At 47.0% G+C, this 26530-nt stretch overlaps 1 protein-coding gene across 1 annotated transcript; it reads left to right on the forward strand.

Moving 5' to 3' along the window:
• Nucleotides 1-894: 894 nt before the first annotated feature.
• Nucleotides 895-26530, forward strand: BCL2L14 (BCL2 like 14). Its single transcript, XM_068561179.1, has 6 exons — nt 895-1040; nt 11380-11825; nt 16290-16460; nt 18463-18533; nt 21464-21730; nt 25817-26530. Exons 2-6 carry the CDS (start codon nt 11387-11389, stop codon nt 25853-25855), a joined length of 987 nt encoding a protein of 328 aa, XP_068417280.1. The 5' UTR covers nt 895-1040; nt 11380-11386; the 3' UTR covers nt 25856-26530.

A 26530-nucleotide genomic window follows, 5' to 3' on the forward strand; every position in this document is an offset into this window, starting at 1 on the left:
TTGTTATGAGCAATAAATATGAGTTTGCTGGTTAAAATTCACTTCGAGTCACCAAAGAACTAACTTTCCCATAACTGCCGTTATTTGTCTCTCATGGATCTGTTTACCTAATATTTAAATGGCCAGTTCTTCCCCACGTTTATGAAATTAGCCTTAATTCCCCTTTCACCATGCACACTTCCTTCATCTTCACATCTTGACTAGCCAGCGCTCATGGTTTTATGAGCATAAGTGTCTATTTCAGTTAAGAATCTGGATAGACCGCAAAATCATATGTTTCTTCTTTCCTATACATAGGGAATTCTATCCCTAAAATTGTGACATATGGTCTTTAAATGAGTTTTTGTGGCTTTTACTATGGCTGGGGTTACATTCGTTTTGAAAGCTTTTCCCGTGGTTGCATCTGAATACAATCTTTGAATCTCATGGGAGAGGTAACATTGATATAGTGTGAAGCCAGAAAGACTAAGATTTGGATCTCAGCTCAACTGACGGGGGGGGGGCGGCACGCACCGATACCTTACCTCTCTGAGCCTCAGTTTCCTTGTATGGAAAATGGGAATCATAACACCTGCCTCTTGATGTGAAGATTAAACATGTGTGCCATACCTGTCACAGAGGTGATCAGTCAACATTCGCTAAACTGATGAAAGGGAAAGAAAGTAAAGTACTATCAGGAAAACACCCTCATAATTGTCCGTGTCCCAAAGGGCAGTGAGAGTCCTTGGTAAAGGATGCAGAACTCCTTTTAGAGTCAAATTACTCGGGCAAATGTCAGCCCCTCCTTCTGTTAAAAAGCTGGGGGCAGGGCTTAACAAGGAAGTGATTTCCTTCCCTAAGCCTCCTTTCAGCCTTAGTCCCAACCTGAAGAGGCTACACCCGGGTGGAGTCTTACATCACAAGAGCCTTCCAAAATGAGGAGCCAAGAAGACTTGGCCAAAGTTTCCTCTTAAGTTTCGTGGAGAGAGACTCAGGTATAGAAATATCCCTACTGCCACCTGACCTGAAGCAGGAGAAACTGCTGACAGCTTGGAGACCAGGTAACACTAGGAGACACCAGTCTTCATGTTCAGCCTTCCCAGCAGGGCACAGGGGACTTCAGTCCTGGTTTTGCTCATGAGGCAATCTAACCGGGGGTTAGTAAACCTAACGTTTATTGCATTTATTTACAAGTTCTGATCATGTAAGTCTCAGGAAGCAAAACTAAGAATCTAAAACTGAAAGCTTAGCATCTAGTTTATTAGGGGTTTCCAGAAAACGGAGAAGTATTTAGGTTTCCCTTTCATTTCTCCTTTGCTCCAGAAGGTTCGGGAGAGTTCAGTTAAGAATACATAACTGGCCGAATCATTGTTAATATTATGCAGGTCTGTCTCATTGAATATGTAGCAAGGTACGTGATAGTGTGACAGAAGCCCATGGAAATGCCAGCTCCCTCCCCCAGAGCAGAAATGGGCTGAGGACAAGAGTCCCTGGCTTTGAGCCCTGAGTACCTGTGGGCACTTGGGCACAAGATCTAGTCCCGGCAGACCCCCCAGAGACTTCCTTGAGCACAGGGCGCAGGTGAAATGGGGAATCCCCCCCCCAGGAGGCTCCCTCCTGCGTTCCCTGCCTGCTCTGTTCTGTAATCATCAGAGTCTGAGTCTTTGTGTTTAATTAATAAGACCTGAGGCTCTCTCTGTTTAGCTTCTATTGCAGGAATTTAAGACATTTTACCTCATTCCTCATTTCACCCTTAGGATTAAAGACCGCAGGGGAGGAGGGATGAAGACACCATAAGGTGAAGTTCAGGGAAGGAAAGGGAAGGGTGGACCGCCTCTGAAGGGCGTAAGGGGGCAGAGGGTGCAGAAGGAGAGGCCCAGGGCAACCAGACAAAACTCAGCTCATAATCTGGCCTGGGAACATCCCTCTGGGATGGGTGTCCTCACCCATGTCTTACACTCGGGCCTTGTCTGTGTGTCCAGAGTGATGGAAGTCAGCTCTCTGGCAGAGCCTGTTGCCAAGGGGTCCTCCACGCCCCTCACCCCTGGGACAGACCGGAGCAGAGTTCCGTCCAGGGCAGAGTTCCGTCCAACTTCCTGGGGCCCTGGTGGCCACAGCCTCTGTGCATGCATGAGGGCTGTTTGCTCCGTGACCTGCCACAGGAAGGGAAGGAAAATCTACCCTCGACCAATGAATCCAGAACTAGAAAAATCCCTAAAGTGTGTCCTGTGATCTTGGAGGTCAGATGCAGCTGCGCAGGCCAAGCAGCGCTGCTCTGCGGTGCTCCCCGGAGACTAGCCGCCGGGGTCTCGGAGGACTTCGGCCATTTAGGGGGTTGGGGGGAAGGAACCCTTGGAGAGGGAAGAGAGGCCAACAAAAGACACCGTGTAACCTTGCTTTCGGGGAGTAGGTCTGTGAGAGTTTGCTGTAGATACGCAAGAGGGTATGTAAATACTGGATCCAAAGGGTAGGGCTGTGTGCACTGAGTCACTGGATTACAACGAGCCTCACAGGGCTTATTCTGGAGCTAATTTTCCACTCCAGGCTCTGAACCTACATTCTGGGGCCTCACCCAGGGCTTCATTTCCATCAACATAGGCAAAAAACTTACCTGTACGTTTCCATTAACCCAGAAGTTGGGCTGCTTCTACTTTGAACCCGAACAGCCGAGAGCAGAAGGGCTGCAGTGGTAATAAAGTAACTCACTGCTGCTTTCAAATAAGACTTCGTTATCAATTTAACAGCTCTCCCGTCATTCCCAGTGAGGATGAGTAGGAAAAACACCACCCTACGCTTGTTAAGTGCCTTGAAAGTGTCTGAACTCATCCTTTGACGCAGCTGCAAGCGCTCGCCGGGGCTGGTCAAGGTCCCCTCGGTCCCGGGGGCTGCCTGAGCACTGCCCTGCCCTCTGCTTCTCTCTCGCCCTTGGCCTTGCCTCCTGGTTGGGCCCTCAGCTCCTTTTTAGCCTGGGAGACGGCAAAAACGTCTTCGTTCCCGAGGTGGACGGGCTCTGTGCTCCATCTTGACCTCTGCTTTCCCCCCTTTTCGGATGTTGCTCCTGAATCAGCAATTAGCAAACTCGTTTCTTAAAAAAGTCGGACCCTTCCTCTCTCTCCAAGAGCAGCGCCTCACACACACACACACACACACACACACACACGCACGTCCATACACACACAATTTTAAAGTCTTCACACTGCATCAGAAAGGTTTGGGTTGGTTGCGTTGGCTTTAACTGACACGGTTTCTCCGGAGCGTAGTCCTGTGGCTCGGAGAGGGCTCCCCCGCTACCAAGGGCACAGCTCCTGGAGGACCCGCGGGTACCTCCTGCCTACCGGGCGCCCTGAGCTGCCCAACTCCAAAGGAGGCTCGGAATTAAAACCCGCCTAAACGCCCTCCCGGTGCCTTCCATCTCAGCCTGGGCTCGGCCACTTCCGCGCCGAGTCGGCGGCGCCCGAGTCCCGGCCGCGTGTCCCGCTCTTTCTCTCGCGTGACCCGCTCTTTCTCTCGCGTGACCCGCTCTTTCTCTCGCGTGACCCGCTCTTTCTCTCGCGTGACTCAGGTCGCTCAGGCTCCACCCTAGGTCCACTTCCCTCGCTTCCGGGAACGTGAGGTCTCAGTTTTTCTAAGCAGCACCTTTTATTCACCGAGTTGCCAGATATGCATAGAAATACAAGAGGCCCTGTTCGGTATGAATTTCAGATAAACAACAGATACTGTGTTTTAGTGTAAGCATGTCCCATACAATACTTGGGACACACTTATACTAAAAAGTTATTTGTTATTTACCTGACATTCAAATTGACTAGCTGTCCCATATTTTATCTGGCAGCTCTATATCATGTTTCTTTCATTCATCAAATATTTCCCGAGAGCTTATCAGGTGTCAGGCATTATACGAGGTGCTGGGAAAGCCAGCCAAGTCCCAGGCTTCATATCTTACAAGTATGTATACTTTATGCACACACACCCATACACACATACTCTCTCTCTATATATATATAGTTTCCTGTAGTCATATATATATTTGACATATATATATGTTTACTATAGTCGTATATATATATGACTATAGGAAACTACAGGAAACAAGTGTGAATTTTGTGCTAAACCAAATATTTGCATGTCATTAGTTTTCTCAATTGCTGCTTTTGATGAATTTTCTTTTATAAACATATTAAAGCTTACAAAAAAGGCAACCTATTAAAATAGTTGTTTTTTTTTTTTTTTTTTTTTTTGGCTGTGCCGCAGGATGGCATGCGGGATCTTAGTTCCCCAACCCGGGATCAACCCAAGGCCCCTGCAGTGGAGGCGCGCAGTATTAACCACTGGAATACCAGAGAAGTCCCCAATTTTAATGAATAAAGACGCTAATATTTATTGAGCATTTAACATCTACCATGCACTATTTTAAATGATTTACACGTGCTAATTTTTTTTTTTTTTTGCCCACATACCTATGTGATGGGGGGATTGTTTTATGGGGGTTTTTTTAATGCTTTTTTTTTAAAATTAATTAATTTATTTATTTATTTTTGGCTGTGTTGGGTCTTCGTTTCTGTGCGAGGGCTTTCTCTAGTTGCGGCGAGCGGGGGCCACTCTTCATCGCGGTGCGCGGGCCTCTCACTGTCGTGGCCTCTCTTGTTGTGGAGCACACGCTCCAGACGCGCAGGCTCAGTAGTTGTGGCTCACGGGCCGAGTTGCTCCGCGGCATGTGGGATCTTCCCAGACCAGGGCTCGAACCCATGTCCCCTGCATTGGCAGGCAGATTCTCAACCACTGCACCACCAGGGAAGCCCTGTTTTATGGGTTTTTAAAAAAATTTTTATTGAGGTATAGTTGATGTATAATATTACATAAGCTTCAGATATATAACATAGTTATTCACAATTTTTAAAGGTTATACTCCAGTTATAGTTATTATAAAATACTGGCTATATTCCTTGTGCTGTACAATATATCCTTGTAGCTTATTTATTTTATATCTAATAGTTTGTACCTCTAAATCCCCTACCCCAATCTTGCCCCTTCCCCTTTTCCCCTCCCCACTGGTAGCCACTAGTTTCTTCTCTATATTTGTGAGTCTGTTCCTTTTTTGTTATATTCATTAGTTTGTTGCATTTTTAAGATTCCACATATAAGCAGTATCATACAGTATTTGTCTTTCTCTGTCTGACTTATTTCAATTAGTATAATATCCTCCATGCTGTTGCAAATGGCCAAATTTCATCCTTTTTTGTGACTGAGTAGTATTCCATTTGTGTGTGTGTGTGTGTGTGTGTGTGTGTGTGTGTGTGTGTGTGTGTGGACTACACATACCACATCTTCTTTATCCACTCATCTGTTGATGGACACTTAGTTTGCTTCCATATCTTGGCAATTGTAAATAATGCTGCTATGAACATTGTGGTGCATGTATCTTTTTGAATTAGCGTTTTTGGTTTTTTCAGATATATACCCAGCAAGGCAATTGCTGGGTCATATGGTAGATCTATTTTTAGTTTTTTGAGAAACCTCCATACTGTTTTCCACAGTGGTTGCACCAATTTACATTCACACCAACAGTGTATGAGAGTTCCCTTTTCTTGACATCCTTGCCAACTTATGTTATTTGTAGACTTTTTGAAGATAGCCACTCTGACAGGTAAGAGGTCACGTCTCATTGTGGTTTTGATTTGCATTTCTCTGATGGTAACGATGTTGAGCATCTTTTCCTGTGCCTGTTGGCCATCTGTATTTCTTCTTTAGAAAAATGTCTATTCGGGTCTTCTGTCCACTTTTTAATTGGGTTGTTTGTTTTTTTGATATTGAGTTGAAATGAGCTGTTAATCCTGTATGGGACTCTCTGCACTTCCTGGACTAGGATGTCTGTTTCCTTTCCCAGAGTAGGGAAGTTTTCAGCTGTTATGCCTTCAAATACGTTCTCAGCCCCTTTCTCTCTCTCTTCTCCATCTGGGACCCCTATAATGAAAATATTTGTGTGCTTGATGCTATCCCAGAGGTCTCTTAAACTGTGCTCATTTCTTTTCATTCTTTTTTCTTTTCTTCTGTTCAGCATCAGTGATTTCCACTACTCTGTCTTCCAGCTCGCTGATCCATTCCTCTGTATCATCTAGTCTACTGTTGGTTCCTTCTAGTGTATTTTTCATTTCAATTATCGTATTCTTCATCTCTGTTTGGGTCTTTATATTTTCTAACTCTTTGTTAAAAACTTCTGACTTCTCACTCTCCATTCATTCTTCTCCCGAGTTCTTTAATCATCTTCATGATCACTACCCTGAACTCTTTCTTGGGTAGATTGCCTATCTCCACGTCACTCGGTTCTTCTGGGACTTTGTCATTCCTTTGTTTGGAACATGTTCCTCTGTTGCCTCAGTTTGCCTGACCTGCTGTTTTTATTTCTCTGTATCTGGTGGGTTGGTTACATTTACTGATCTTGGAGAAGTGACCTTGTGAAGGAGACGTCCTCTGCATCCCATCAGTGCACTCCCTTTTCATCACTAGAGCTATATGCTCCAGGGGTGCCCCCTGTGTGGGTTGCATGGGCCCTGCTGTTGTGTGGGCTGACTACTGTGGGTGGTCTTGTAGGCTTGGTTGGCCCCTGCTCCGGCTGGATGCCAGGCCCTGCCTTATGTGGAGGCTGCCAGCTGCTGGTTGGCGGGGCCAGGTCACAGGGTGGCTGACCGCAGAACCCCGGGGTGGGGAGGGGGCAGGGCTAAGGCTGAATTACTGGAGGATGGAGTCAGGGTCCAGGAGACCCTGGGGCTATTGCCTTCCCGTTGGTGGGTGAAACAATGTCCTAGGGCTAGTGCTGGCCTACTGGTGGGCAGAGTCAAGTCCTGGGGTCTGGTTGTAGGGCCCAGGGGTCCTAGACCTGGTGGATGGGCCCAGTTCCTGACACAGTTGGCTGCAGGGTCTGGGGTGTCCCAAAGCTTGCATTGGCCTGTTAGTGGGTAGGGCCAGGGCCCAGCTAGTTCCAGGGCTGGTGCTGGCCTGCTAGTGGGTGGGCTGTGTCCACAGGCTGCAGGGCTGTGGTTGTGTTGTGGCTGGTCCTGAGCTTAGAGCAGGCTCGCTGGAGGGTGGGGTCAGGGCCCAGGGGGTTGTGGGGTCTCTGGCTGGAGAGCCCTGGGTGTCCTGGGTCTAGTGCCTGCCCACTGGTGTATGGGGCGGGGTCCTGGGCCCTCTGGTGGGCAGGGCTGTGTCCAGGGGCAGCTGTGGACTCAGGGGGTCTTAAGGCAGCCGGTCTGCTGATGGGTGGGGCTGGGTGTATGCCCACTTAGTTGCCCGGCCTGAGGTGTCCCAGCCCTGGGGCCTACAGGGTGCTGGGCTGCTGCGAGGCTAATCCCCGAGGCTAATAAGCTAGAGGGAGGATTCCAGAATGGGGCGGGCCAGCACCAGCATCCAGATAGTAGAAGGAACTCCCAAGAATGGCTGCCACCAGTGTCCATGTCCCCAGGGTGAGCGGCAGGTGCCTCCTGCCTCTCCAGGAGACTCTCCAAAGTCAGTAGGTACGTCTGACCCAGGCTCCTTTCAAATGACAGCTTCTGCTCTGGGTCCCAGAGCGTGTGAGACTTTGTGCGTGCCCTTTAAGAGCAAAATCTCTGTTTGCCCCAGACCTCTCCCTCCTTTGAAGAACCTCTGCAGCTGTAATTATTCTCCTGTTTGTGGGTCACCCACCCAGGGGTATGGGACTTGGCTTCATCGCAACTTTGCTCCTCCGGCTCGTTTTGCTGTGGTTCCTTCTTTCTATCTTTGGTTGTAGAAGATCTTTTCTGGTAGGTTCTGGTCTTTTTTATCGATGGTTGTTTGGCAAATAGTTGTGATTTTGGTGTGCCCTTGAGAGGAGGTGACCTCAGGGTCTTTCTACTCCACCATCTTGGCTGATCTCCTGCCAGGGTCATTGTTTTGTTTTGTTTTGTTTTACCCCATTTTACAGATGAAAAAAATGAAGGCAGAAATAAATTAAGGTATGTAGCCAGTCACACAGCTAGTAAGCCGATGACCCAGGATTTGAACTAGGTTAGCTGTCTCAAGAGACCAGCCCATTAACCACTATTCTGTACAGACCAACACTTGGAGTATAGTTTGCAAGGGATTTTCACAGCTTGTAATTTAATCCTTCTATGGTTAGCGAGTTCAAACAATACGAATCGCATCTTGTAAATGGAAAAACTACACCTCGCTGGAGGCTACATGATCTGCCTCAGCGCCCTTGCCAATAAGTATGAAAAGCAGCTCTTCCACTGCCTTTTCACCCCACATGCTACACTCTCCCCGTTCCGCCACCCGAAAACCCCTTGCAGCTTCTCTAGAACAGTGTGGCCCTAAGTGGGTTTCATAAATATTTTTTTAAATCAAATACTTGTTCAAACACTTAAATGCTATTCTAAATGCTTTACAAATATTAACTCATTTAATCTTTGTAACAGAAGGAAACAGGTGCTATTCTCATCCCCATTTTATTATTTTTTTTTTAAAGATTTTTTTTGATGTGGACCATTTTCAAAGTCTTTATTGAATTTGCTACACTATTGCTTCTGTTGTTTCTATGTTTTGGTTTTTTTGGCCACGAGGCATGTGGGATCTTAGCTCCTTGACCAGGGATCGAACCTGTACCCCCTGCATTGGAAGGCGAAATCTTAACCACTGGACTGCCAGGGAGTCCCTTTGTCCCTGTTTTAAACATGAGGAAACTGAAGCCTGGAGAGTATGTCACATAACTGCTAACGGCAGAGCCAGGATTGGAACCCAGACAGTCTGTCTCAGAATAGGAAAAAGTCCACAGTTCATTGCCAAGTGCCTTTCTGCCCCAGGCATTACTGTAGGAGCTGGGCACCCAGCAGAGAAAAAACAGCACGCGAACATGCCTGTCCTCGCGGCACTTACATTCCATTGTGGAAAAGAGAATGAAGTCTAGATAAACTGGAAGACCTGGGAAGGATCGTCATGGGTGTGACTGAAACTGGGCACCAAGAGGGGAAGAATGGTTGACCTGTGAGGATGGGGCGAGGAGGGGGGCGCAGGCAGAGCGAGGTGAGGGCGGAGATGCTGAAGTGATTCCAGACAGCAGAAGGTTCCCTGCAGTGCATAATGGGCGCGTGACATCGGGAGTAGGTGAGGGAAGGAAGGTAGTCCAAGCCCCGGAATAGGACAGGCGTGTGACGAAAGGGAGGGAGGAGGACCCAGTGGTGGTGACCCCCAGTCTACACCACGCCCCTCAAGCACTGCTCACGCTCAGTTACCCGAGGCAGGTCTGTGGGGCTTTGGAGTCGTGCAGGTACATCTGTGTGTGCAGTACGTGTCCCAGGTTTTGCAGCCCTGCCCTTGGCCACCCTGGCAGATCACTTCTGCCCCCTCCATCTGCACCTGATGTTCTGGCACAGCCCCTGCATCTCCCTCCTGGCATCACTTCCATCAGAACTGCTTTCTCGAGGCCTGGCCACAGAGCGCTTCCTGGATGAACAGCTTCCTATCATCCAGTGTGAGGCTCTTCCAAAAAAAGATAGGAGACAACAATGGAAACAGGAAGCATCGGCAGGCCTGCAGGGGAGATGTCTCAGCCCTCACACCTCCTTCAAATAGTAATAGAATCAGAGGGGAAAGTTAGAGAACGTTCTCTGTGAAATCACAGGACCAAAAGAATTGAGAGACTTGCCCAAGCACTTTGCACGTTATAAACTGAGCCAACCCTGGACCATCGGCCTCCAGACACACAGTCGAATTGATCTGAACCACGTCACACTGCCTCAAACCCCATCTGCGGTCATGTCCCAATTCTTTATCAGTTGGTCCTGGTGTGAGAGGAGACAGTGGAAAGAAAAGGAGAGACATGCCAGCAGATCCCATTAATATCACTACAGCTATTTATTATCACACCAGCTCACATGCCAAAAGACACTCTTAAAGTTGGACCATTAAGGGAAGGGTCCATGATTAAGAGCCACATCAAGGACAGAGTCAGAGGGCCTGGGATGACAGTTGTACTAAAAATAAAAATAGCTACCGTTTTTGAGTCAGGTTCTGTGTTGGGGCTTCTCATGCATTACATTGTACCCTCACAATACCCCTGCAAGATGACTATTATTATTTTCAATTTACCTAAAGGAAGCTCAGGTTCAGAGAGGTGAAGTAACTTGCCCCAGGTCACACAGCTAGTCGGTGGTATGGTCAGGATTTGAACTCAGGACTGTTCAACTGAGAAGCCCAAGCTGGTTTCCAGCACACGCACTGTCTGTGAAATTTTAATCCAATGACAGTTGGTAGATCTGGGCTCTCTGGCATCTGGGACAAAAAGGAAACCATAGTCCTTAAGATACAACCAAAGAAAGCAAAGTAGATCAGAAAGAAATGATTTCCTAGCAGACAACCATTTAAGGAATTATTTCATGAACGTTTAAATTGAACACAATCAGTTAATTACATCTATCTGGTTATTCATATGGAAATAAAGATGTAACTTTCATCCCCGTCATTTTAGTGCTTGTATTGATCTTTCTAAAACATGTCTGTGGTCACATCACTCTCCCGCTCCAGACTTTGAAAAGCTCTCCATTGCCTCCATCAGTGCACTTCAAACTTGTAAAAAAAAAAAAAAAAAAAAAAAAGCAGGATATTTTTTCTTCAGATAAAATCTTACATGGAATGCTAAATATGGCAAGGAATAGAAGCAAACCTTTCCAAGCTAAAGCAGTGAGTAAAGGAAGAATGGAGAGAGGCCGGGGAGGGCCAGGGACCCCAGACAGTTCCCTCCCCTGAGCTCGCCTCTCCCCTTGCCCAGCTACTCTCTCCCGAGAAGACTTTTAACTGCCCTCCACAGTCTAGGGCCCCTTCTGAAATGTACTGATCTACCGACATGAGAAAATGCAAAGCTTTCAGCCTGACCTTCCAAGGCCCCCATCGCCTGGCCCTGACTGCCACTTCACCGTGTTCCCTCCACATCCTTAGCCCCAGCTCTCCACAAAGCACAGGCTTATGCCACCAGATCTCTCTCCACTCTTCAAACGCATCCTAAATTCACCCAGAGCCTGCTCTCTGCCCAGCCTGTTCTAAGGCCCGGTAGCCAGTCACCCATCCAAACACCTTCTTTCCTTCAAGGAGCCTGCTCTCGCCCTCTGTTCGCGGCTGTCTTTCCTCCCCACCTCCCGCGATGGCTCCTGCATCTCTGTTCGAGCTCCTACCTTGCCCTCTTTGTCTGGAGTTATCTACGTACAAGTCTCATCTCTGTAAGACGGAACTTTCAGAACCAACCCTGGCTTTTCCATCTCGGATGACCCCCTGCCCCCCAGCACAAAGAGAATAGGTGCTGAATAAATGCTTATTGAGTTTCACCCCGTCTCTCCCAACCTACAAAGAGTAGGTGGCCCCCAGGTAGATGGACGCGTGTGGACTTTGTCGTTGCAGCCCTGCCATGTGCACCACTAGCGCCTGCGACCTGGAGGAGATCCCCCTGGATGATGATGACCCAGACAGCATGGAATCCAAAATCCTGGAGTTCTACGTCAAACACCACGTCTTCAAGAACACCTCTGCTGTCTTCTCACGAAAGCTCCCGAGAACAAGAAGTTTGTCCCAGAAAGGACCGGAGAGTTGGCCGGCAAACGAAGCATGGACACAGGGGCCGTGCACTTGCAGAAATTCCCAATCCAGGGAGAAGGTCATAAACGTTGCCAAGAAAAAGTCGTCTTGGAGAACACTCTTTGGAGTAGCAGAGAAGGAGGAAGGCTCTCAGAGCTCGCCTCCGGAGTTCCGTTTGGAGGGGCGAAGTACGGTGGGACCTCAGAAGGGTCCTCATGGTCCGCAATGGCCGAGGTCCCTCTCCAACGTGGAACAGCGCTTAGAGCGTGAAGGTAGGCTTTTGGGGATTCTTTCTCTTCCGCAGCCATGTCTTTCCCTTCTTTGTGCGCCTGGGGGCTCACCTCCTCCCAGCTGGTAATGGGGCCTTAGGCAGGGCACTCTTTGAACCTCAGCTTCCCAACCTATTAATACTCAATTCTAATTGCCCTGCTTTTCTCAAGACTGAGAAGAAAGGAAGAGGATGGCCGTGAAGGGTGACGGGACTGGTTTTCTGGCTCCACCGTCTATAATTAAACTTGCTGCCCAAATTCCTAATCCTCAGTGCCAGAGACCAATATAAGATAAATAGCCCCAGCTGGGCTCAGGCTGCTCTTCTTCCTGAGGGAAGTCGACTCCCCTCTCTGGGCCTCTGTGTTTCCATCTGTACACTGGCCTCTGAAGGTGGATGGAAAGATCAGATAGCTGTACACAAAAATACTTTTCAAAGTACAAGCCACTCAAAAAACAACCAAGAAGCATTTTGACAAAATCTTTCAGTGGTACAAAACACACTGTATTGAACAAACATTTTCATGAAAGGCCTTATCAGAATTGCCCTTCATCCACAAACCCTGGCATAACCATCTTCTTCCCCTCCAACAATACCTTGTGCCCAATGCCCAGATTTTAAAAGAAACCCCCCTCCTGCTGGGCTGATTGGCCTGTGTAACTTGTCACTAATTAGTCAACAGGTGGCAGTAATGTCTCAATTTTTAAACATTGTGATGGCTGGCTTACTTAGAGAATCAGCCCGCACAATGACAGCTTTAGATCATTCACTGTGATCAAGGAAACTTCCATTTCCTATTAGACTTATAGAATTTTAGGAGAGAGGAAGTTAGGGTCGGGATTACCTGGGGAACTCCTCCTTCCCCCAGGGGTACAGCAGGCTTCTTCTACTGGGGGTGGTATCTGAGCTCTGGAGCAAACAGAACAGTTTGGGGGCACCTCAATAGGCTTTTCTGCTTGTCCTGTTCTTTGGAGTTTGCCAGGAAACAGAAGATTTTACAGACTTTAACCTTCTGGCTTCCCTGAGAAAAATGACGTTCTGTATTTCAATATTACTGAAGTGTCATTTGACCTTTTTTATTTTCTAAAATTTCCAGATCTCTGTGTAGATATATAGATATCCCTACAAAAGTAGAAATGGTTACCTCCTAAGGAAGCTTAGCTTTAAGGATTTAAGTACCGTTGTTCCTCCCTTCTCACCTTCCTCTCTCCTTGCTTTCTTGTTTAGTTAGTTATGTGGGTAGTTAGTTGGTTTTATGTTGGGTGTGACCCAAGAGGGACTCACGTTCTATTTCTATTTTGCCACATGTAAATCAGAGCTCAGCAGCTGGCGTCCCCTGGGTTCTTTTAACTAAAGGTCGCAATTTAGCCTGAGCTGCCATTTCCAGGACTCAGACACCAGGCTGGAGTGAGAACTATGAGGTTATGTTCCAAGACCAAAGTCTCATAGTGAGAGGCCTTGGAATGTAGAAAAATGAATGTCCATACCAATTTTAGTAACACCAACCCGGGTTTTTTTGTGAATCTTTTTTTCTCCACAGCTATGATTCGCTACAACTTCAATAACATAGAGATTATTTTTCTCTCCCATAAAAGAAAACCACAGTTTGGCAGCCCAGGCTTGATCTACCAGTTCCACAGTCTTTAAGGATTCCTATTCTGCCATCCCTCAGCTAGTTGCTTCCAACCTCAAAGTCACCTTAAAACCCAAGGTGGCTGTTGGGATTCCAGCCATCATGTCTACATTCCAAGCAGGAAGAAAGAGGAAGCAAGGGAAGGACAAAAGGGTATCTCCTTCCTAGATAATTCAGCTCCCTTTCAGAGAGCTTTCTTAAAACTGTACCCAACTTCTTACATCTCAGTGGCTACTCCTTACTGCAGACGAGGCTGGGAAATGTAGTGTTGTCAGCTTCCCCTGGCATTTCAGGGATCTGTTACTAAGGAAGAAAAAGAAAATGGATACTGGGTAGGAAATAGCAGTCTCGACCATATGGAATTCTCTCCCAAACGCCCTGCCTCTTCTCTTTAAAACGAATGCCTCAAGCCCAATGCCTTCCCAACCCCGCTCTCTCCTGCTCTCCTTAATCCCACAACGAGCCCCCAGAATAAACTCAAAAGGATGGGCAGCCTTTCTGTTCTCTCTCCACGCCCATCCAATGTTCCCTTGCCTATCAGATGGGACCAACTCTGATGAGAAGGGAATTTTTTTTTTTCCGGTTTTTAAAATTAAGGTATTAGAATGGGAATCTTGACTAGAGCTAATTCATCTGAGTCAAAATGAGGTTGACTTATAGTTTTTCCTGCACATATTTCACCTGCATCCCTCCAATCCGCAGAAACAGATACACATACACAGGTTAGTCAGCTTGGGTACCTCCACGTCTGCTGGGGGTCTTGTGATTGCCCTGCCCCATGGTGGGGGCTGGGGGATGGGGAGGGGCAACCTCGGGGGCCCTCATCTGCCTCCTTTGAGGGCAAGGTGGGCGCAGTGTGACTTCCGTGGAAGAGAGCGTGTTAATCACCCTGCAGGCTGCACGAGGTTGCAGAGAGGAAAGCACGTGGAAGCTTTCCTCTACCGTCTCCGGCGGACACAAGGGAAGGCTCCCACTGGTTTTGGGATCCAGCCTCTTGCCACCTCCTTCCGTGGGTGGCCAGTATTCACGAGGAAGCCGGTTGGGCTGCAGTAAGGTGATTTAAAAGTGGAAAGTACTATCGGTTGGGTTATGAAAACGGGAAGGAAAAGCACTGATCCTTCTCTCCTTGACGTCTCCAATTCTTCTCTCTCTAATCCACTCCTGATCTGTTTTTGAACCCTATGGATGGAGCATCATGAAAAATGTGGCTTTTTAAGGAAGCCATTATGCCTTTTTTTTTTTTTTTAACTTAAACGCGGGCCCTACCTGATCTTTTTTTTTTTTTTTTAAGATTGATTGATTGATTGATTAATTGATTAATTGATTGCTATGTTGGGTCTTCATCCCTGTGCGAGGGCTCTCCCCAGTCGTGGCAAAGCGGGGGCCACTCTTCATCGCGGTGCGCGGGCCTCTCACTATCGCGGCCTCTCTTGTTGCGGAGCACAAGCTCCAGACGCGCAGGCTCAGCAGTTGTGTGGCTCACGGGCCCAGCCGCCCCGCGGCACGCGGGATCCTCCCAGACCAGGGCTCGAACCCGCGTCCCCCGCACCGGCAGGCGGACTCCCAACCACTGCGCCACCAGGGAAGCCCTATGCCTTTTGTTAAAGGAAGGCATTGTGGACAGAGCGTCAGTTCCTATGGCCTTTCAGTGAATGCCCAGGGGGGTGAAGGGAAAGCACCAGAGGCTCCACGTGATGCGCGAATCCAGGGAGAGAGGATCAGGAATCACCTTGGCAGCTCCTTAGGAGGTCAAACCCTGCTTTTCATGTGACACAATCCCTCCCCGGACCCAGGCCTTGCCTCTCCTATCTATCCTGATTGACAAGGTCCGGGCGTTCCCCTGGGCACACCAACCTTCTGGCCAAAACCCCATTCTGTTACTTTCGTCGTCTTATGAATTAAATACTGTTGTTCTTAAACATTGCACGATATGACTGCTCCGTATCAAAGGCAGAACTTGTACAAGCTTCTAAAAGTTAAGAACTTAGTGATGGATTAACAATATAAATTTTACTCCCAAATAACTCAGCAGTACTGCCTGCCCTCCCAACCCGACCCCATCCCCTACCAGGGGCAAAGTCGACTTGTCCTTCACAGGCTATGACATTCAGGGGGCCAGTGCCATTTAAACCTTCATGTCCCCAAATGCTTTATCCTCTAGTTTCGTGTGCAAATTCATGACATAAGGCTTTTCCTGGATTATAAACTGTTGAAGGTCATGGGTTAGACTTTATGCATCCTTGTTTACCTATCAGCATTTTTCGCATGTTTCCCACTAGACGTGGAGGAGAGAGAAGACACGTGACCATGCAAGCAAGGGGAGTTCAGTGTTCACTTGATAATGAGTCATGAATATGGCCTGAGAGCAGGGATATTTCTCTTTCCTCCGTGACAACCCCCAAAGGCTTGTCACACTGCTGAATGCCCTCCTATGTACATAGGGGCCAGCTCTCCAAGATATAAAGGATGTCCAAAAAAAAAGAATAAAAATAAAAGCATAATGAGCATTCCCTCAAGCAAAGAACTAAGCACTCCCTTTTGTGTTTCCTCCCTTGCAAAGGGGCAAGGGGACCCTAATTTTGCAAGACTTCAAAAAGAGGGTGCAGAGGGGCAATTGTTTCGAGGTGGCAATCATTCCTGTTTGCGCTCCTCCTCCATCCCAGCCTCTGCCAGGCAACTGCCAGCGCTTTCGGAAGAATGGACTCCCCTCCACGCACACTCCCGGCCGTTTCCTTTCGCTCCAGGCTGGTGTTTTCATTTCGGGCAACTGTGCATACCAATGAGCTAGACGAAGTTCTGGGAAGGGCCTGTCAGCACCATTTTGTCTTGTTTCAGCCGTGGACCCCAAAGTTGTTTCCATTGCCAACCGAGTTGCTGAAATCGTTTATTCCTGGCCGCCGCCAGAGCTCCACAGCCCGGGAGGAAGCTTCAAGTCCAGAAGGATTGTGACACGCCAGGGTCTCCAGAACCAGGGCTTCCAGCCTAGAGCTGCAAGTGGGAAGAGAGGTAAACTTCCCTTCTGAGTGTTTGCACTGGGCTGCCTGTGTGCCAGGCAGAGGTCTACAGCATTTATGTACTTATTCAGCTCAGGGCTCTGCAACTTAGGAATCTCTGCTAACCTGGCCTCAGGGCACGACAGCAACATGCTGGAGGCACTGACCTTTAGCTTGAGAGACCAGCCCAAGCCAAGGGTGTGCCAGCAGCTGGAAGCAACAGGCCAAACTCACTGCTAAGTCCAAAGAAAAGTCTCCTACTGAGGGGCAGGAGGAAGTACAAAGCGTGCACTCAACCTTGTCCACAGGGGGAGATGCACGTTAGATTTCATCACGTTAGCGATGGCCAAGGACCAGTGTACTCGAGCAAGAGCACAGGGTATATAGGCGGAGCATCGCCCGGGCATTTATGATACTGCCTTGGGCTCCTGTGAAAAAGCAGGGGGTTGTCAGGTGCCAGGCCTGGGGCAAAACGTGAAGCAGAACTGAGAAGTAGTGATCAGACTGGGTCAGTTGTCACCAAACTATAGCAATAGCTAGGACTGTGGATCGCATCCCACTTGCAGGAATTCTAGAGTTGAGGGAAGCAGGACCACGTGCCACAGGAAGAGAAGTTCAGTCCGGCCGTTCCCTCGTTAATGACTGTCCTGCCCGTGGTTCTCTTTCCCAAACTCCAGTGGATGATGAGGGGCCGAGCTGGCTCCTGAGTTTGCAGTACGCCAAAACAGAAGGCAAAGGATTTATCCGCCTAGGTGGTGGTGTCTCCCAACCCCAGAAGCAAAGCGGTGAGTCTGTCCACCCCGTGCTGTGCTGCTGGGACCACAAGCTACCAAAGGGGCTTAGAGAGCGAGGCGCTGGGGAAGGAGGACCCCTCTGATAGCAAAAAACAAAGTGTTCCCACTTTATTGCTATCTCATGTGTGTCTGGGCCTCGTAAAGCAATACCCCTAAACCAGGCAAAAGCTCAGGCTCTCATCCTTTGTGCGCGTGAGAAATTCAGGCAGCTGTTCTAGCAACTTTCCTGGAGAGAGGCGGCAGCGTCAGATAAAAACTACACATGGGCAGTGGAAGCATGCAGTCCTTCTTTTCCCAGGTGACTTGGGTCTCAGACTTCCTACCACCTTGCCCTTCACTCGACCTTGTGGGATGAACTTCCTGGCCTCTCCTCCCCTCTCCCTCTGGGACAAACATGAGGACTCCATGACTTCAGAGACTGTGCCATAAGGAAAAAGTGCCGTCTCTGTTTGGATTCCACTCTATAGCAATGACCGTTTTCCTACTGTTTCATGTTAGCACATTTTGAGACAAGAAAAATCAGACTCCACCTTCCCTGTTTCAACACACACACCAACTGGAGCCACCTCTCTCTCCGTCTGCCATGTTAGCCTTTGGGGTGGGAGACCTTATTCATTTTATTTACTTACACTCCACCTTGTTGTAAAGGCACAGCACACAAAGTACACATTTTAGTAAGATCAATCAAATTTGAAAGATACTGTAAAAAGAAAACGGTAGGAAAATAGGTGGGTTTAGGAATGAGTTTAATTCCCCCAATGCAGGAAGGCTATACCCACCTCTTAGGAGGCCACAGTTTGGCTCTACACTTTCTAGCAGCTAACACAAAGGGGTAAGACAATCCAGTAGGGATTTATGGTGTCTACATGGAAAAAGCACCATCTGTCAGGACAAACCCAAAGACCGAGAGAAACTGCTCCTAAATATCTTTAGAGATAAGCTCATGTATCTTCAACAACATTTTTACAGTAAATAAAGTGATGAGTTTCATGGTGAGAACTGTGGGAGTGCTGGGGGAAGAAAGAGAGGAAAGGAGGGGACCGTGGGAGAGGGTACTGGAATGGTTTGGGCCTGATCAGAAGAGGCAAGGTAAGATTTACTTTGCTGAGAATTATGAAGGGCATGTCTTCCTCAATCCCTAATCAGGCTACAAGCAGTGTCCCTGGAAACATTTAAGATTGTTTTTTCTTAAAAGAAATAACTGGAATTTTCCCCTGGCAGATGGAGAAGACCAAATAATAGCCAGAATCGTTGAGCTGCTGAAATATTCGGGGGATCAGTTGGAAAAAGAGGTAGGGAGCTTCTTGAACTAACGAGTTTTCTTTCTGTGCCCGCGTGCTGGTACCCAGGAATGGAACTGTACTGCTGTTTGTACTCCTTTGCAAAGTTCTGGTTTCCACTTAGTCCTAAATTTTATTTCCCTTGGACTCAAAACTCTTCATGCTGGCAGCATCTCAAAAATGAATCACTTTGGAAAACATAAGTAAACCTTCTGGAGCCTCCTTGGAATTTTTGGAAATGAAAAAAGTAACTTTGTTTTTGCAGGAAAAAGACACCAATAAATTAAAATTTGCTGAATAGAATTATGAATTTAGCTCCCCATGTAACTGATCCTCAGGGAAGTTTAGACTCTTGCATTTGCCCTGCAGCCTGGATATCTGTGTCCCACAGCCGCTCCAAGTCTGGAGCCCTGTCTGAAATCTACCCCCTAGAAAGGCCGGACTGTTCTCTCTCAGCAATTCGGCCAGGGGGCAGGTTAGTGTTAACTCGGAGAACTCTGAGTTTCCTGCCATTTAGAAGTTGGGACCAGTCATTCCCATCAGGAACGTGTAGGAGTTGCCTTCAGGTAAAGAGGTAGTGAGCAGGCCCCCCTGTAGTCAGGGCTTCTCAAGGGATCTTGTCCGTGTCTGCCACCCACTGACGGCTGCGTAGTCTCCAGCGTCTGTCCATCAGGGGCTGGCCTGTGGACCCATTCCCCTGTTTGGCCAGGATCCATGGGGAGGAAGTCAGGTCTGTGAGGGCTCTGCAGGAGCGGGAAACAGCACTCACTGGCCAGCCAGCCACCCCAGTCTCAGCATGCTCCGTGGCTCCTCGACGCCTTTGTCACAGGTGTGCCCAGAGGATGGTGACCAGGACGGGGAAGGGCAGATGAGGTGGTGCAGAACGAGAAACACTGAGAAAACCAGGGTTATCCGACCAAAGAGAAGGGGGTATGGGAGCTTCAGGGCCACACTACGGGGCGGACAGGGGTGCAGAGGAAGCGGAAAACAGAAGAGGGCACATGGTTTAAGGACACGCCTGTGTTTCTCCAGAACTAATGTCAATAGATAGGAGTTACAGGGCAATTGATTTCTCCCCACTTTAAGAATGAACTTTCTGGCACTCATGGCTGTCCATCGAAGCCAAGGGCTGCCTTGTGAAGAAAAGATCTTCCTGTCTCTAGAAGAATTCCAAGTAGATGCCAGTAACCAGCCCACAGTTCAGTACTTGAACTAGGAAGGATCTCACAGGTGTGCTCAAGGATTCCTTACAGCTCAAAGTGGCCGTGGCTCTCACGGCAGTCTCCTTCCCGGCCTCCCCCCGGGCAGGGACTTGAAGTAGGTCAGGGAGGCCAGGGACGGGGGTGTGGCATGAAGGTTGACCCTTCTGGTTATGAAGAGAGATGCTTTCCTTTTCACCCCACAAATTACCACTTTAAAAACCTCACTTTGCCTGACGCACTCTCTTGATGATTTGGGGGCAATCATTTACATTATTTCTGTAGAAAACATGGTGGTGGTTCTCTTTATGTGGTCCCCCAGTAGCGGACTCTGGTGGGAGCACACAGAAGCTCTACTCGTGCTCTGTGGGTGTAAGTTCCCCACAGAGTGGCACAGTGAGGTGAGGAGGGGACCTGCCATGTCTGCAGAGTGTCTGCCAAGCCACTCATCCCCGAGGGCACCTGTGGGCTCCTCCTGCACCTCCCTGAGATGCCAGAAAGCCAGGTGCAGCCCCAAGGGGCAGGGGGGCAGAGTGGGGTACCCTGTGGAAGGGCTTTCTTTCCGGCGTTTGATTCTTTCACTGTTCTGGCATGGTCCTGGATTCCAGCCGCCCACTGGAGGTTTCGAATCTACCTTCTTCCACTGAGTCATGACTAAGAGGAATCCATTCTTGGTGTCGAGGATGTTCCTGCTTCAGACTTATAATTCAAATAGGCCCCCGTGTCTCCTGGAAGTTGGGAGGAGGTGGGCTGGGCTCAGATAAAGGACACGGCTCCACTAAAAATCTTTAAGTCGCATCTGACTCATCCCCAGAGTGCCCCTTTTAGAAACAATCTTGGTTGAAAACCTGCTCAGCTTATCATTCCTCAAGGACAGAACTAGTTGATTTTCAAATAAACATATAGCCCCTGATTACTGAGAAATTTGTTTTCACACGACAACCATCACTTTACAGACATTGCAAGGAGGGCCTTAGATGAGGATGATGTATGCTTTATGACACAAGCCCTGATTTTTCACAAGCAGAGGCAGGGACTTCCCTGGTGGTCCAGTGGTTAGGACTCTGCGTTTCCACTGCAGGGGGCACGGGCTCGATCCCTGGTCGGGGAACCAAGATCCCGCATGCCTTGCGGCATGGCCAAAAAAAAAAGCGTCTTGCATCTTGAAGCATCCTGGACAAATGCTAACACTTTGAGAGCACTTTCCGCCACGTTGAGCACAACACAGTGTTTTACTCAATTACCCTGTAGTACAGGTACTGTCATCCAAGTTTAGAGATGACAAAACTGAAACCGAGAGGTTAAGTAAGTTCTCCAAGATTGCACAGCTAGTAAGAGGTGGAGCAGGAGAGTTTGAGCCAAGACAGTGATTTCCAGGCTTCAGATTCTGCCCACTACACAACCTCTAACAAAGCACTTTGCACTGGGTTACAACCGTCAGTAGACTGTGAGCCCTTTGAGGGGCTGAGTCTTAATCGTCCACAGTACCACCTGTCAGGTACTCAGCGCTCAGGAAACATTTGTTGAATGTCGAATGAATGGGCTGTTCAGTTTGTATTTGTCCCCATGAAAGGAATTCACAGAGAAGGTCCATGCCCAATCCGGTCCTGCAGGACATGGTACCACCATTGAGACCAGAATTGAGGGTTTTCCATTGGGTGTTTCAGTTGCCCAGTGTTGAGTGGGAGAGCTTGCCTGCCCGGGCTAGGCTGCTGTACTGAGTGCTTCTCCTCTTGCACACAGTTGAAGAGAGACAAGGCTTTGATGAACAGCTTCCAGGACGGGCTGTCCTACCCTGTTTTCAAGACCATCACAGACCAGTTCCTAAGCGGTGTGGACACCAGGGGAGAATCAGAGGTGAAAGCTCAGGGTTTTAAGGCTGCTCTTGCAATAGATGTCATGGCCAAGCTCACAGGTATTGACAACCACCCCATGAACAGGGTGCTGGGCTTTGGAACCAAGTACCTGAAGGAGAACTTCTCGCCCTGGATCCAGCAGCACGGTGGCTGGGTAAGTGCATCCTATTTAAAAATAAATCTTCCCAGAACTCAGAGGAGATGGGATGGAAAGGGGTTTTTTTGGTTTGTTTTTTGTTTTTTTAAGTGAAGGGAACACATCTTTGAAGCAGTTCTCATGGGTTTCGGACACTTGAGTGGCAAGAGATTTATCCCATTGATGGGAACATATTTTTTAGTGATTATCTTCATTATCAATAAATATTTACTGAGCTCCCAAAGGGTATGTGGGGGGAGAGGGACTGGTCGGATGTAACAGGAAATGAAGAGATGTTGATATAAAATGTTTGGATAGACAGAATTTCTGTTTTCACAAATTTTGCAGGCAACGGAAATCTAGCAGTGAGAGGAGGAGAGGCAGATAGTTCCTTATTCTCTCAGATGCTGATGGGGTGTGGGTGTAATTCTCACGCAGAGGTTCAGGGCTTATGACATTTTGTCATTGCTGCTTGGACCCAGCCATTGTGACAGGGACATTTTGATAACTGAAGAGCAGTTAAATTTTCATCTATTTTTAATTACCTGCTATCAGGCAAAACAGACCTCTCTACCCCGATTCCTCACCTCAGCCCCTCTCCCATCCTTTTCCCTTGAGATTTCCTTAAAACTGCCATGTTCGAATGGCCTCATAACAGTAACCTTTTCAAAATGCTTTATCCCATCCAGAACTCTAAATCTCACTACAGTTAAGTCCCCTACGTACGAACGAGTTCTGAGAGCGTGTTCGTAAGTCCGATTTGTTCGTAAGTCCAACAAAGTTAGCCTAGATACCCAGCTAACACAATCAGCTGTATAGTACTGTACTGTAAAAGGTTTATAATACTTTTCACACAAATAATACATGACACAAAAAACCAAGAAAGCATTTTGAGTCTTACAGTACAGTACCTTGAGAAGTACAGTAATACAGTATAACAGCTGGCACACAGGGGCTGCCATCGAGTGAAAAGGCAAGAAGAGTTACTGACTGGAGGAGGGAGAGGAGGTAGAGCTGAAGGATGGTCAGCAATAGGAGATGAAGGGCAAGCTGCACTTTCACTCATGCCCGACATTGATGGCACAGGTTCTGGTTCCTTGCTGGAACCAGATGCACGTTTGCATCTTTTAAAGTTCGCAACTTGAAGGTTCATATGTAGGGGACTTACTGTAGGCCTAGGGCATGTTTGTCTGTTCAAGCCCTTCCTAGGAGGCCATACACTATCATTAGTCCTCTTTCCACTAGAGTGGTCCAGGGGCCAGGAGGAGGTTTGAGTCTGCTCTGGGCATGGCCCTGGGGCCTCCAAACAGGCTTAGTGTCTTGGCTACCAGACAGAAAGTACAGCTGATCATGCCTAAGGGGATGAAGTGCCCGCCATGGTCTCCAGTGGCTACCCATTAAGCTACCCAGACTTCTTTCCTATTTTCCACTTTTGCACCAGATATGATAGCCCTTAAGAGTGGCTAATCTGAACAAGGCTCTTAGGTATTCTAAATTCAAGCTGCCTTAACTCATGCTAAGAGGAGGACAGAATCCTCGACATCACTTCAGCTTTAACTGCTCTTTCTTCCAGGACCCCCTCAAGTCCCTCTTCTGCCCCAGAGCCCTTCCTGACTACTCCTCTCAAGACTCTTACCAGCCTCTGACCTTTTACAACACTTCACGTTTGCATTATGATTATATACAGGAAATTACCATCATTGTTGGTCTTGTTAATGTATTTTTCCAGCGAGATTAGAAGTATCAATTGGGCTTACAGGCCTGTTCTCAAAAAAGTCTATTTAGTTAATTAATGTAGCTGAAATGCCAAAAGTGTTCTATGAAAAACTGTGTTTCTACACCAAAAGCACAAGCGACAAAAGAAAAAATAAACTGGACTACATCAAAATTAAAAATATTTCTGCTTCAAAGGATACCATCAAGAAGGTAAAGAGACAACCCAGAGAATGGGAAAAAATATTTGCAAATTATATATCTGATAAGGGACTTGTATTCAGAATACGTAATAAATTCTTACAAGTCAACAATAAAAGACAAAAACCCCCACAATTTTTAAAATGGGCAATCGATTTGAATAGACATTTCTTCAAAGAAGATATATAAATGGCCAATGAGCACATGAAAAGGTCCTTGCTTGCCATCTTCATTTCAACATTAGGGAAACGCAAATCAAAACCACAATGAGATACCCACTAGCATGGCTAAAATAAAAAAGACAAGTGTCAGTGAGGATGTGGAGAAATTTGAATCCTTATACATTGCTGGTTGCACTCTAAAATGGTCCGGCCCCTTTGGAAAACAATTCGGCAGTTCCCCAAAAGGTCTATACCCAAGAAAACTGAAAACAAGTGTTCACATAAAAACTTGTACATGAATGTTCACAGCAGCATCATTAGTCATAATGGCCCAAAAGTGGAAACAACAAAGAAGTTTATCCATGATGAATAATGAATGGAAAAACCCAATGTGGAATATCCATACAGTAGAATAATATTTAGCCATAAAAAGGAATGAAGTATGGACAGGTGGATGAACCCTGAAAACATTAGGCACAGTGAAAGAAGTCAGACAGAAGGGCCATATATTGTATGATTCCATTTATATGAAATGTCCAGAATAGACAAATTCATAGAGACAGTGGTTTCCTAGGGCTTTGGGGAGAGAGAATGGGGTGTGACTGCTAACGGACACAGAGGTTCTTTTTGTGGTGATGAAAATGTTCTAAAATCACATAGAAGTGATGGTTGCACAACTTCGTGAATGTACTAAAAGCCACTGAATTATGTACTTTAAGAGGTGAGTTTTATGGTATATTTCAAAAAAAAAATCCGTTATGAAAAACAGTGGTTCTAATTCTAGTAAGCAAATAAAAAGAGGAAAGAAAAAAGAATACAAAAAGTTTTATTAGTTTTTAATTTGGCTGCTAGTGCTAGAGAGAAAAACAGTTCCAATCAGAGAAAACAGATGTATTTTTTTGGGGTAGAAATAATAAAGGGAATTTTCAAAGGCTTTAGAATTTTGTGGCACTAGTTCTTTAGCACTTGTACTTTCAATTCAAAATTTATTAGTTTACTTTTCCAGGTCATCATAAATCTTAATCTTAAGTCTTGGCCACAGTTAGGTTTAATTTGGAGCACGTAGCTAGAAATTAGGAGGGAAGAAAAAGAATAAGAGGGAAAGGACTAATTTTTTCCAAAGTTGCAGAGACAGAGTTGCAAAAAATAAAGGATGCTGCTGAAAGAATATTTATGAGTTGATACGAACTATGAAAGTGTGGAGGAGATGTGGATTGAGACGGGTGCTCAGTATCCCTGAACAGGAAAGAGATGAATCTGGGTGGCAAGCCTTCCATTGCTCCAGGGATTTTAGTGGCTCTCCGGAGGGTCCTTGTAGTGTGGTGTGGAAGGAAAAAAACTATTCCTAGGCACACGTTTTCCAGGAGCTCAGGGTTCCTAATTATCTTAGTCGTCCACATTTCATAGGAGTGCATCTTATCTTCCCAACGGGAACTGCAAATCTGTGAGGGCAGAATTATGTATTTCACGCCCCTTTTTCTCTCTCATAGCTTCTATTACTTTTACATACGTCATAGATGTTCAGCCAATACTTGTAGAATAATGAGTCGATCAAATGAATGAATAGCGACTCTATCCACAAAGCATGCCAAACAAGCCACCATTTGATTTTAATTTATTCCTTGGCCTTTCTGCTTCACTTGAAGCGCCATTCACATCGTTACCCTGTGGTCCTGCAACCTCACCCCTTCTACAGCACTTTGAAAGGAGAGGTTTGCAACCTCCATAGTCATCAACCTTTCAGTATCTACTCTTCGAATTTAACCATAGAATCAAAGACGTTTCCCATCTAGTCGGTTAGCCCTGGGTGTGTAACATAAGTCCTTAGCTGATAAAAGTTTTCCTTTCCTTTCAGGCATACTGAGGATGCCAGTCACCTTTCCAAACCCTCCCCCAATCTTAACATGGTCTCCAAGCCTTGGGTCATGCCTGGGATAAGAAAGCAGAGTTAACAGGCATATGTTTTCACTTCAACAGTGAATCAAACTTGGAATTTTAAGAATCTATTTCTCTTTTTCCCCCCCTCTAGGAAAAAGTACTTGGGATATCACATGAAGAAGTAGACTGAAACATCAGAGGATTTGTAATCTGGAATACTCATGGTCCAACTCTGGTCTTGTGTACATCAGTCTTAGCACAGACTACGGGAGAAAACAAAAATGGACAAGGCAGATGGACCATCAAAATCTGCAAAACCATTATTCCTGCAAATCAAGAGGCATCAGGAGAGGCCTTGAAATCTCTGGCACATAGAATCTAGTAGCATGGCCCTCGGCATCCATGTTTTCAGGTCTCCATTGAGTGTGTAAGGAAGTCTAGAAAGACGAGTGGTAATTATATTCAAATGCTTAGAACAGAAGTCATCACCCTGCCTCTGCCGGCCACTTGAGTGAAAGTGTGTGACAGATGTTTGTTGACCTCCTGAGGGTGAAATGAGAAATGGGGCATGTGCTTACTCTTTGGTTTCCAGTACTATTTATTTTTCAAACTTCACTTGAGATGGCCTGACAATGACATTGTTTCAAGCCTACCTTTAGGCCAATGCGGCTGTTTGTGTTGGTAGACAGAGCTCAAAGAGACTCCTGAGTTTACTGCTGTATCCACTAGCCTGGGGAGAGACGGCCGTATCTGCTTTTTGACTCACTTCTCTTGGAGAATTCTTTGGCAGTTTGAAAAACTTGCATTTGGCAGAAAACGACTATTCCTGTCACCCTCAACTATCTCAGTGACCCCACCTCTACTT

The sequence above is a fragment of the Eschrichtius robustus genome, chromosome 13 (assembly GCF_028021215.1).
Source record: "Eschrichtius robustus isolate mEscRob2 chromosome 13, mEscRob2.pri, whole genome shotgun sequence".
Taxonomy (NCBI): Eukaryota; Metazoa; Chordata; class Mammalia; order Artiodactyla; family Eschrichtiidae; genus Eschrichtius; species Eschrichtius robustus.

Coding starts and splice junctions, on each gene's coding strand:
- BCL2L14 (XM_068561179.1), top strand. CDS start 11,387: ATGTGCACCACTAGCGCCTGCGACCTGGAGGAGATCCCCCTGGATGAT. Junction 11,826..16,289: donor ACAGCGCTTAGAGCGTGAAG/GTAGGCTTTTGG, acceptor GTCTTGTTTCAG/CCGTGGACCCCAAAGTTGTT. Junction 21,731..25,816: donor TCCAGCAGCACGGTGGCTGG/GTAAGTGCATCC, acceptor CCCCCCCTCTAG/GAAAAAGTACTTGGGATATC.